Source organism: Rhagoletis pomonella, unplaced genomic scaffold (genome assembly GCF_013731165.1).
Source record: "Rhagoletis pomonella isolate Grant_MI unplaced genomic scaffold, Rhpom_1.0 Rhpom_scaffold_00003, whole genome shotgun sequence".
In the NCBI taxonomy this organism is placed as follows: Eukaryota; Metazoa; Arthropoda; class Insecta; order Diptera; family Tephritidae; genus Rhagoletis; species Rhagoletis pomonella.
The window spans coordinates 45,908,644-45,922,267 of NW_023458557.1; the positions used below are offsets into that span (position 1 = coordinate 45,908,644).

Sequence of the window (13,624 nt, forward strand, 5' to 3'; positions counted from 1 at the left end):
GACGACTTCGTTTATTTGGGAACCAGCATTAACACCAATAATAATGTCAGCCTTGAAATCCAACGGAGAATCACTCTTGCCAACAAGTGCTACTTTGGGCTGAGTAGGCAATTGAGAAGTAAAGTCCTCTCTCGTCGTACAAAGATCAGCTGTATGAGCTTTACAACGATATAGACATAGTGCAGCGAATTAAAATTCAGCGGCTCCGCTGGCTTGGCCATGTCGTTCGGATGGACAGAAACGCTCCTGCTCTGAAAATATTCAACGCGGGCCGCGATGCTGGTAACAGAGGAAGAGGAAGGCCTCCTCTGCGTTGGAAAGGCCAGGTGGAGAAGGACTTGGCTTCACTTGGCATTTTCAATTGGCGTCAGTTAGCACAGAAGAGAAATGACTGGCGTGCTGTTTTGGACTCGGCAAAAATCGCTTAGGCGGTTACAGCGCCAATTAAGAAGAAGAAGAAGATTGTTGTAACTATTAACTTGGAGTAAATTATCGTCCTCGGTTATTGAAATATCGGAGTTTTCGGATATCTGAAATTTACCGTTATACGGGAAGTGGGTATAATTTTAGTCCGATTAGAATAATTTTCAATGAATTTCTCCCTTGTACTAAGATTATTAAGTGCACCGAGTTTGGTAGAAATTGATAAATAAGTTACCGAGATACACATTTGTGGTCACAAGGGGGCGGCGCTACGCCCATTATCTAAAAGTGTATAATAATCTAATTTTGTGCTAAATTGTTATTGTAATTATCGATTTTGAGTCAATTAGCTTCAGTAGTTACGGATTTATTGCAGATTTCGCGTTTCTGTAAATTACCGTTATGTGCGAGGTGGGCGTGGTTATTGCCCGATTTCAAAGATTTTCAACACATTTCTTAGGTAGGCGCTAGGCAAGGCTCGTACCGAGTTTGGAAAGGATTAGTGAAGCGGCTACTGAGATACAGCATTTCATCATAAGTGGGCGGGGACACGCCCATTTTCCAAAAATTTAATAATAATACTATTTTTTCCACAATTCTACTTCACATACTAATTTTAAACAGTTTGGATCCAATATTTACTGAAATATAGTAGTTTTTGCATTTTTGGAAAATATCTTTATATGAGAAGTGGGCGTGGTTACAATCCGATTTCGCCCATTTTCAATACCAACCTACCTTGGACAAAGGGAAACCTACATACCGAATTTCGTTGAGATATCTCAATTTTTGCTCGTGTTGTCGTGTACACGGACGGACAGATGGACAGACAGACATGGCTTAATTGACTTCTCTATTCAATCTCAGCATTTATGTATACTTTTGTCTATACCTATCTCGATTCGTTTTGGCTGTTACAAAGAACCGTTATGTGCGCTCGGGTGTAAAAACAGCTGATCATAGTTTTGTTTTATTAAACAATAGTTTGTAATATTTTGTAACGTTTGTTACGAATTATCGTGTCTTGGCTGGCAAAGAAGATGATAAATTGAGATAGCAAAATAGATTTGATTTTTAGATAAAGTGGAAAGTTTCCGTGGGATAAATTTATACTTGTAAATATTTTCCACAAAATAAATTTTTTTTACTTAAGTTACATAAAACTTCAAGCTTTGTCCTTTTGTATCCTGTCATCGTAAAATTCAGTGAATATAGGCTAATTTTAACAATTATTACAAAATATTACAAACTAACAATTGTTACAAAATATTACAAACTATTGTTTAATGAAACCAAACTATTGTCAGCTGGTTTTCTTACTGCGATGTGCATAATCATGCCAATGGAAATGATATTTTAATTGATTTTACGATCAAATGTGCTGTACAGTATTTTTTTTAAATAAAATTTATTCATTTTACTAGAATTGAATGGGCTATGAAATTCTGAATACAATACAAAAATACGAAATATAGCGATAGGTAGAGCACCAACACCCTTGCTATCGGAATATCTCCGTTATTCTTCCACCTAGACTTCTGACAATTCGCAAGTAATTTCATTTTGAATTACAGAATAAGTATAACAATTGTCAGAAGTTTACCTAGTGACATAATCGTTGCCAAATTTTTTGCCACATAAGCGCCTTCTGACGACTCTTTAACTTCCGCCTACACTTTCGACAATTTTTACTCCTACTTTCTTATGTTATCTTCGATTATATTGCAAATTTTCAGAACTTTACCTCATCGCTTATTTTTCAAAAAAAAATTGCATATTTAACCCCCTACCATCACTTTATACTTCCAGTGAGAGTTCTGACGGCCTGCCTCTCGATTTATTGATAATAACCTGTAAACTTGTAAATGCTAAAATTTCTACTTTACCGAGTGACCCTTTCCCCTACGTAGCCAGCTCTCAGTCTATAATAACACAACTCTGGAGTTAAAAGAATAACAGACGACGGTTCGGTAAATGATCACTGAAGGCACACGGCAAGAAAAGACTTATGCCACTTCCAAATATGTAAACGGCTCATATGTACATACATGCATATATATGTGTGTATGTATGTACATGGGCGTAGCCAGGTAGAGCCCGGGGGGCCGAGGCCCCTCTAACTTAGAAATGTTTGCCTATACATATATTCAAAAATAGTACCAGGAAATGCTAGCTCTATAATTTCGGCGCCCTCCCCTCCCCTAACTTTCAAGTTTTTTCCTATGTATATACTATATAACAAATTATACACTCAATGCTAACAAAATAATTAGTAAATTGATTTAAAAAGTGGATATGTGGATCATCCGGTTCTGTATCAATTTATTCTCGCTAACTTCAAAGCAAGAAAGGTAAAAGCCTGGCTGCAGTCGACAATGAGCGAAAATGGATTGAACGGTAAACTAACAAATAAATCTATAGTTCAATTGTTTATTACTTTGTGTTTAGGTTTGTGTTTTCTAAGCGTACATTGTATCAGAGAACCAATCTGAGATTTTTGATGAAACTATAGATTGGTTTGGTGAACAGCCAAGACGTTTACGTCTTAAGTAACTACAGCAAATGGAGCATTTTGTGATAGACGGAAGGCACACTTCCTGTGTTTTAGATGTACATAGGAAGGACTTTGACTTGAGGGTATGCACCTGGAATATCCGAACCCTTAATCGGGAAGGTGCCTCTGCCCGGTTGGTTGATGTCCTAGAGAAAATAAAGGCTGACGTCACCGCCATCCATGAAATGCGTTGGACGGGGCGAGGAAGGTAAGCGTGGAGCCTTGCGACGTCTACTACAGTTGCCACGTAAAGAAGCGCAAGTTGATGTTGGATTTGTGGTGGGACCGGCGTTCACTCTAGTGCACGAACGTCAAGCCACAATCCGTATCAAAGCGAGATTCTTCAATATCTTGCTCATATGTGCCAAAGCCCCGATGGAAGAGAAGGACGAGGCATCCAAGGATCTCTTAGCTTAGAGCGTTCACATTGGCGCTGTCCAGAGCTGTGTAATGATTGAATCAATTGAGTGTGCATCCTCATTTTATTCGTTTCAAAAATGTGATTGTTTGATTTAAAAAATTTAACAACCACTCTTGAGATTGGTTACAAATTGTAAACACAAAATATGTAGTGTGTTATGGAATGGTTGACACCCATTTACATAGGGAATGTGAATGCAATCTGTCATTATCATTCAGTACTAATACTATATGTTGTATCAGGGTTGAGATTTTTTTACTTAAAATGTGAAACTATAAGATTGCCATCTCTCTTAAAATAAGTAAACAAATAAATATTTGGTGCTAAAATATTTTTCTAAGTGTTTGGCCGAGCTTCTGCTCTAACTTGAGGCATGAGTTCTGTTGTTGTGGCACAAATGGAGACACCTATGTACATATTTAAGGCTGAATCCGAACACTAAATGATTTTATAAGAAGAGTTTTCAAAGTAGAAATATACTCGAAGGTGTGGGTTATGTTCTGACTAGGGATTTAACCATGGTTCTATGGAGTGGAAGTACACACATGTAATCACTCCGCTACAGCGGCCGCCGTAAGTACATGCTATACATATCGTCGTTTAAAGTGCAAAACCGCGTATCAACAAAATGCAAAACCGCGTATGTGAGTATGTGAGTTTCTGGCTAGTATATTTCAGGACGAATGGATAAGGATTGAGCCAAGAGCTTGTGTGAGCAAATCCAATTTTTGGCAGCCAATGTCAATTACACGGTTTTGCGGAATGACGATACGCGTTTATTCGTTAATTTTTAATCATTCATAGACTAACATTTTGCCGACAATACTCGCATAAGATAGTCCCAAATTTTCACAAAAGAGAAACGTGAATTTATTCAAAACTTTTGAATGACATCTTCACTGAATTTACTAATTCTGAATTTCTACTATTACTTATAGAGTAGGCTATTCATAAAGTCTGGGTTATGAAATAAAAATTTTTCTTTTATAAGTTCCGTAAATATTAGAAGACTTTTATTGTTTAATTTATTTTTTGCACATAAACTTGTATCTTGAACTTCTATTTTCAAAAAGTGAGGATGTCAAAATTTTAATAGATGTCGGATGTACGGCAATTTTCTAAAAAGATCTCTTAATAGATTAGTTCATGAAAATTATTCCAAACGAAAACTTAAAATTGATAAAAAAAATCTTAACTAAATGTAACTAATTTATATTAGAGGTTTTAAGTTTATCCCACTGTAAGTGTGAAATCAGTTGCTATGTGTTTCTATGATACAAAAAACAACCTGACAATTAGGCAGATTGTAAAATTTCCTGCTACCATACGCAGTATCTAAAATCCTTCAAATTGTATTATTAATTTTTTGTTTGTTTAAAAACATTTTATTCATAGAATCGAAATTTTACCAAGCAAAATGTGTTTTGTTTTTTAAATAATTGAGGCTAATGCTCAATAAGTTGATAATTGTTGTTCTTATTTGCATACTTCACACCAAACTCCAATATTGAACAGTGAAATATATTTTAATTTTACCCATTTAAGTGTCGTAATGTGTTAAAGTCTTAAAATTTAAATACCTCTTTAGGCCTCTTGTAACATAACCAAACTGTTTTTAAACAAGTACGAAATATATTATTGGCTCTTATTGTACCCAACGAATCTTTCAAATCGCTTTTAACCGTTACTTTATATTGAACAATTAACTTTAAGAACTTTAAGACATTACGACGTCTAACACGAATTGTGAATCCCCTAAGTATGCATGAAATTACACCTCAAAATTTGTAATTTCAGTGTTCAAATTATATCAGAAACAATCGCACCCGATATTGAAAATTGTAATAGTCCTGGCTAGTTACATTGTTAAATAATCAGATGGCATAAAGACACTAAATATTTTTAAAATATGTTCACTAAAATTTTATTAATATAAATGTAAAGTTTTTGCGAAGAGTTTATCGAATTTAATGTAAAATTTAAACATTTTTAATATAAGATATGAACTATTTTTAAAAGGTATATATTAATACAACTGTTTTATAGATAATCCCAAATTTATGATATAAAATCCCCTCTACCAAAAAACTTAAATTGGGTAACGCCGCTTCGAATTTTTACAATTGAGCAATTGTCAAAAATCTGCCTTTTTATCAAAAAGTTGTTTACCAGTTGTTTCAATACGCATTCAGTGTTAAACCTTTTTTGATTTGGCATTGGTTTTTTCAATCTTGCGATGAATATGTTGATGGGTGAATTCATAACTGCTTTGAGTACGGTAAGAGAAACCGGGAAGTCGGTTCTGCCTTTTGCAAGATGGACAAGGAAGCAAATCGAATGGGTCTGGTGGTAAACGAGGACAAGACGAAGTATATCCTGTCATCAAACAAACAATCAGCACATTCGCGCCTTGGCACCCACGTCACTGTTGAAATTTCGAGAAAGCAGAGAATTTCGTTTACTTGGGAACCAGTATCGGTGATAATAATGTCAGCATGGAAATCCAACGAAGAATTACTCTTTCCAACAAGTACTACTTTGGACTGAGTAGGAAATTCAGGAGTAAAGTCCGCACTCTATAAGTCACTCATCATGGCCGCGCTGGTGTATGGCGCAGAAGCATGGACAATGCCAACATCCGATGAGGTGGCTCCTGGAGTATTCGAGAGAAAGATTTTGAGGAAGATTTACGGGCCTTTTCGCGTTGGCGACGGCGAGTACCGCAGACGATGGTACGATGAGCTGTATGAGCTTTACAACGACATGGACATAGTGCAAGAATTAAAATACATCGGCTCCACTGGCTTGACACCGACGCACCAGCTCTGAAAGTATTCTGGCTTCACTTGGCATTTATAATTTTCGTCAATTGGCACAGAATAGAAACGACTGACGTGCTTTGTTGAACTCGGCCAAAATCGCTTTGGCAGTTACAGCGCCAAATAAGAAGAAGAAGAAGAAGAGAATAGATCTATAACCTTATCAGTCACACAGTGTTTTAATCCCGATGAAATCCTTGGCGGTGATACCGGGAGGGGAACGGTACATGACGGTAGGAAGTTTAGTTTGGGTTAAAGTCTCACACTGACGGGGTTAGGCTTTCGATGCTTCCCCCTCGTAAAATAAACATGTGTAGTAAAAAGTTAACTATTTAAAACGACGAATAGTTTTATATGATCTTTTGTTAACTTCTGTTTATGTGTTTTTATACAAGATATGTATTTGCCTCTAATGGTTACAATAATTTTAAGCTATAAAAAAAATTTTTTAGTAAGTTATTGGTATTGAAATTTTTTATTTTTTTTGTATGTATTTGAATATTCAAATGTAGGCATAATGCACGCAATAGCTTTGTTCCACACGAGCCCGCGGGATCTCGCGGGTGCCCAAAACAGCCCAGAAAGCAATCCTCACGCTAGAAAAATGGGTTATAGAAAGCGAATACGTTCTACTTTTGGATCTAAATGTCTTGTTCTCCGTGCCCGAAACAGCCCGGACTTTTTTCGCGCACAAATGTGCAAGAAGTCAATTTGAAATATAACGGCTGTTATTTGGTTACATCCGAAAGCAAATTTCGTAAAATACAAAAATGGAACCTAGCACTAAAGTTTCAGAAAATCATTGTTTTTCTTTCAGATTCTCGCAAATGATAGCTCAACACACGTGTGGAACAAAGCTATAGCTATGTCACTATAGATAATCTGATCCAGATTTGTTCGGTTGTTAAACCGGCATTTTTCGAAGAAAAGCAGATGAAGTCATTAGCACTTGAGCGGCGAAAAATTGTAACAGGAAGCATTAATCTACGCATAAAGCGTTAGCTCACTCAAGCGGCCAACGCCAATAAAAAGTGTCGAGTGGACAGACGAATGAACTTGCAGGCGCCCCAAACATATTGAATACATACGTACATATTATATGTGTATGCATGTATGAATGTATAGACCCTGTGGGGAAGCTCTCTAGTTCTGAACTGGTGCGCTTCTAATTCATTTAGACCCAGTACTGGTTCGCGATAAATCTGGCGAATTTAACATGGCGATGTTCTTGGAAGTGTCAATTGCCCCCCGCTGCATCCCTTTTTCGATAGTTTCGAACTAGTCCTCAATTCTATAGTTCCGCACCAGTTCTAAAATCGATAGACGAAAGAAAAAAGTCCCATTATTTTTCAATCTTGTGGGGTCTTCGGTGGGCGATTTTAAATTATTTTCAAAGAAATGTGTGTTTCAATTTGAAATTAAATGTGTTCGAATGATTGTAAGAAATGTAAGTGTACACACCTTTGTCTGTAGCTGAGTTTGCAGATGTGCATGCTGTTATTGGTTAGATTCCAGAAGGTCACAAGATGTTAATATATTAACACAAATTTTTGTTTTATTTTATAACCAAGCTATGAAAAAGCATCTGGGAGGTGCAGAACGGAAGCTTGTTTGAACGAAAAAGCCGCCAAGCACGTATCTATGTAAAGTAAACAAGCCCCCTGCTACATCCCTTTTTCGATAGTTCCGAACTATGTAGTTCTAAATACGACAGTTAAGATCTAGTTCGTTCTGCATCCCTTTTTATATAGCTCCGAACTAGTTCTAAATTCGTCAGCCTAGATATAGATTTCTAATGAAAAAGTAAAATAAAATAGTTTTTTAAAAGTACCACATTCTGTTGATTTTGAACTGGTGGGGGTGGGGGTCTAGTTACTTTCGGCCTGGTTCGTTTTTGGCGATCAAGATATAGTACGACACTAGAATTTTGATTCACAAGTTCGCGGTTTTCCTGCAGGGGATGCGTGCGCATTAGATACCATGGGGCTGTTGCTGCTGCTGACACATACCTTTTTCTCCCTAGATGTACTATACGTACATATCTGTGCGTGCGTGTGTGTGTATTTATTTAAAAACTAACGAACATGCATGCATATAATATGGTTTTCGTGCAAAACTTGGGCAAATTCAATGAGTTAGGGCTAAAGTAATTGAACTTACCTTCATCGGTCAGGTCACTTCGACAGCAAAGCACACGCATTCGCTCATTCAACGTATATGAATGGACACACCACGACGGCCACGAAGACGACGAATTGCTTGTTTAGAGGAATACCATATATATATATCAATTAAATATTAATCAACTGTATTGATTAATACACACTCGTACACGAAATGTAAAAGTTAAATGGAATGTAATAATATATGATAAATCACGCTAGTCTACTAGTGGAATAGGCAAATATTTAGGCTTGGCAGGATGCTAGGGGCTGTCGGGTGCAGTCACTATTTGTCACGAGGGCGCACGTATGATGACGCACTGCACTAAGCAAACACCTCTTTTCGATTAGACATTTCAATAACGACTAAAGCTAGTGCTCGCCACAGCTTTTGTTGAGTCAAATTTGAGAAAGTGTTGTTAACGAATCGCGATTTCATCCCCTATTAGTTTACTTCTAAAAATGTCCAGTTAAGTCTGGTTAGATGCAATACAGAGTTGTAAATTAAGTATACGTACTGACAAACCAACTCTTAGGCGCCGTGCACATTAGAGCGATACGATATGCGATGCGATATGCGATACGATACGCGATACGATAGGCGATGCGATATGAAATGCGCACAGTGCACATTAGAGCGATGCGATATGCGATGCGACACGCGATTCCCTTTTGTGATAGCTACACAAACTTGTGTGCCCTTATAAGCTTGTTAATGAGTTAAATGAGTTGCTTCTCAACCGAGTTTAGACCTTTCGAATGATGGGTCTATGTTTATATCTATAAACCAGAGACTGAAAATAAAAGTTATTTTAAAATTTTTGATATCAAAAAGGCATAGTGAAAAAATTATGTTATAGCTTTTTCAAAGGTACCATTAGACTCGTCTCCCATTGTAGATTCTGATTCCTCCATGACTTTTAAAAATATGACTTTTATCATTTTGAGCAAATAATAGCGATTATTTCTGCTTTTTATTTTTTTAAGGCAAAAATAAAAGTTAAAATTTGCCTTTTATTTTTTTAATCGGTAATTGTTGACCTTTATTTTTTCAGGCAAAAATAAAAGTCAAAGTTAAAAATCAAGTATTCCAGAGATGTGTATATTCGAATGTGATAGTTTTGAAGCTCCTACATGGATTTTAATAACCCCTATACCCAAATACCAGGGTTAGTTCACATCTATATACATATGTATACATACAATACATGAAGGGAGTTTTTGTTAACGGCATCAGATCTGCACCGATTATTCGACTTTAAAAACTGAGGTGCTAAATTAAAGGGCATAGCCTCTAGATGTATATACCATAAAGCATGACTTTTTTGAATAGGGTTGCCACCTTTCTTAAAATTATAAAATCTGCACCGTTCGTTGTATTAAAACAGAGGAGGTGCCAAATGAAAGGGCTAGGCCTTTAGATGTGCAGGAAGACCTCAGTTTTTTTAATAGGGTTGCCAACTGCATCTGAAATAGAAGATTTACACCGTTCGTTGTATTAAAAGAGAAGAGGTGCCAAATAGAAGGGCTGGGCCTGTAGATATAGATAGAATAGGGTTGCCACATGCTTCTAATATCATAAGACTTACACCGTTCGCGCAATTTAAAAAAAGGTGCCTTGTAAACGGGCTTGATCTAAAGATTTGCAAGAAAGAACGTCTTTTTTTTTTTAAGTGTTGCCGCCTAATAAATTTTTATTTTTGGGAAGAGCGTCAGATTTACACCGTTCCGTCGCGTTTCCAAATGAGATGTCAAATGAAAGATATTGACTGTTTTGGTTTTTTAAAGAGTTGCCGCCTAATTAAAAATGCATTGTTTAAATATGATAGTCAGTAAAATGTCACTGAGACTAAATTAATATGTTGGTGTTTTTAATAGAGTTACCACCTATTAAACAAATTTATAACAATGAATGGTAAGTAATGTATTAAGGACATTCGATATTGCTATCAAACGAAAGCTGGTTAAGAGGGCTTTTGTGTAATTGTATGCGAATTTTCAATGGTTGTCATATAGTTTCTAATTTATTGATTGAAATATTTTAGTTAATTAAAATGTTACAAAGTGGGCCTCAAACGAGAAGATTTTAAACTAAATTAATATGATCGTGTTTTTAATATACATATGTAGTTGCCAGCTACTTAAAAAAATGGTGCACGTATTGAAATAATATTTAAACATATCTAATATTGGTATCTAACGAAAGGATGTTATGTGAGCTTCTGCGATATTTATTTAAAAAGTTTATAACCATGAACGGTAAGTAATTTATTAATGATATCCAATTATATATCAAACGAAAAGGAAAAGAAGTGATATTTTACAAAGATATATTTGTTCGAGGGTTGCCACTTAGTTAAAGATTTACAGAAAGTAAACGATAATTGATCATTAAATACTTATTTATATTACGATACATACAAGTTTTTGGAAAAAATAAAAAATAAACGTACACTTGCGATCAGCTAATTAAGTCATCAACATTTTTAACAATAAAGTCAACAATTACCGATTATTTTCTGCTCAAAAAAATAAAAGGCAAATTTTAACTTTTATTTTTGCCTTAAAAAAATAAAAAGCAGAAATAATCGGTATTATTTGCTCAAAATGATAAAAGTAAGAAAATAACTTAAATTTTTTGACTTTTATTATAAAATGCATAACCGGTACGGTCTCTGCTATAAGCTTTTAAAAAATTTAAGAGAAAGGTATGTTTAATACCGAGTAAAACTGAAGTTTATTTTTACAAAGTCGGCTAAAAATTAAATGAGATATTCAAATTTTTCTGACAAATTATTTCAGAATATTGCGTTCACTACAAGAAGAAATCGGTGAAAGCTGAATTAAAAAAAGGTTAAACAAAAAATTTAAAGTTGTATAGCCAAAAAGATTATTTTTCTTATGAAAGGTTGAATAACTTTCCCCCGATTTTTTAAAGTAAAATTCACTATATATTAAATGTTAATTTTGCATCAATTCAGGAGAAGTATAAAAAGACGAAAAAAATTAACACAGAAAATACACACAGATCTCTTAAGTTTTCTAAAAGTTTATGTACATATATCATTCGAAACGTCTAAACTCGGTATATAGTCAACTGAGTTACAAGCTTATAAGTGCGGAAAACCGGTTTTTTAACAGTAAAGCAAGATTTTGTGGGTGTGTGACAAAAATTTCGTAGCTCGATTCTTACTTCACTCGGCAAAACCTACCTGAAAAATAACATGACTTACCAGGTATTTTTACTTCATTATTTTTTGTAGAATTCGGTTATAGAGCACACAAATTTTTACTTTTTCTATTTAATTTAAAAACTTATTAAATATAATAAAATAACACTCAAGAAAAAAAACATATAAAAATATAACGAATAATCAAAAATAATTACATACATACATACATCATTTTTTGGTATTTGTTATTATATCTGATTTCTTCTTTTAATGGTAAATGAGATGATTATTTCTTAATTATTTCTAAGTACATTGATTACTATTTATTTGAATATTTGAAACAAGTAGTTAATCATTAACATTTAAACAAACACCAAATCCTTTTTGCTATTCAAAATCAAAATAAATAGGTTTAAAATTATTGGATTCTTTAAACTTCTTTTTAAAGATGTGAAAACAAAGGCCAATAAACCATTACGAAAAATATTCTTTTGTGCATTTACCTGTGTCCTTGACCTCAGACGCTATATATCTCCATGCCAAACTAGTCATGTCTGTTCTACAGTAGTTTTTTTTCGGTATAGTTCCATGAACATGGTTTGTTTTTATTAATTCGACTAAAAAAAATTGAGGATGAAACGATCTCTCTGAAACGAAACGAATCATGCTTATTGCAAAAAATGCCGCGCAATACTAGTCTCACCTCGTTCAGAAAACCGTATCGCACTTGCGATACGCATGCAATATTATATCGCAGCGGTGTCGCACGTGCGATACGCATGCGATATTGTTTCGCAGCGGTGTCGATGTCGTGCAAGTGTGCACAGTTTTCATCGCTTCCTACCAATTCCCACGTACGCAGCATGCCGATGCCGATAAGTGGCTAAAAGCTCAGTTAGTTCAGACTTAACTTTCGTACCTTAACTTAGCTTAATATATTTGCCAACCTGTTATATGAGAAACCGCCAACAGGTTAGTTAAAACTTAAAGAAACTTAAGAACCTGTAAGGTTTTAATGCTCAGTTATGCAAAACTTACACCCCTATTCTGCAACTCTTTCGTATTCGGATTTTGCTACGAATCGTAGAAATAGTATGCTGCAATCCGAATCGTATTTTCGAACTTTCGAAATTCGTAACAATGGCATGTCTAAAAACGAACGAGTAAGCTTTTATGCGTAATTTTGTACGAAAACAATTCTGTGTCGGAGGCGAGATAAAATATGTAAATCGATGTGTGTTTGCAGGAAATAATAGTGGTGTTCATTTAAACAGATAAACTTGCGTTTCGCATATACGTACATTTTTATCCACTGCTTTATATAAAGGAGCAAAAAATAATCTTTGTTGCCCCTTATCGAGAAACTTGGGTCCGGTTTAGTTATTTGTACAATGATATTCGGTTGTTGTGTCCAAACGTATAACCCGAATCCAAAAACTTTAACATCACGTGTAACCAAAGGATTAAAATTTTATTTAAAATGAATGTTTCCAATTTCCCAGTACTAGCTTATTAATAAATTCGGTTTGTACTATGCACTTTTTTGCAAATTTCGACGTGGGTTCTGCGCAAAAATACTGTGGATGGCGTAATCGGAGTGATATTCAAAAGAAGTGTTGTATACATTTGACATGCGGAAGCCCCTCTTCTCCGGTAACACAGAAAGGAGAATTCTACTTATTAAGGGTTATAATCCCTAAGCGCGGCCGAGGGCAGAAGCAAGTGCAACTGGTGGTGGGCCTAACAAAGTGCATGTTTTCAATGGCTTGGAAGAAGCTGTTATTGCATTAACTGGTTTGAGAACCAGTTCTTCAGGCATAGGAGGAGTTCTGACTTGTGGTTCAACAATTCAACCAGAAGCTGACATATACCTTGTTTATACCTACGCAAGAACCGCATTAACAAAATGCCGATTTGCCTCAACACATAATTCTTTCGAGCGTTTATGCATTTGTCTTTATACTGCACTCTACGAAACCGTATTTAAAACTAAACAAAATTTGCTGTTTTATGTTCTTTAATAATCAATTTGCGCGGTTGACCGAAATGTAAGCGAACAATAATTAAAATTT

The 13,624-nt window shown here is 35.2% G+C and overlaps 1 protein-coding gene across 1 annotated transcript in view; it reads right to left on the minus strand.

Moving 5' to 3' along the window:
- LOC118735243 (plasmanylethanolamine desaturase-like) overlaps positions 1-8,733 on the minus strand; it is a 271,476-nt gene extending 262,743 nt beyond the window's left edge. Inside the window, exon 1 of the mRNA XM_036464896.1 lies at positions 8,378-8,733. Within this exon, the coding sequence (XP_036320789.1) occupies positions 8,378-8,383 (6 nt within the window). The 5' untranslated portion in view covers positions 8,384-8,733. The remainder of the gene's footprint in view (positions 1-8,377) is intronic.
- Positions 8,734-13,624: the final 4,891 nt, after the last annotated feature.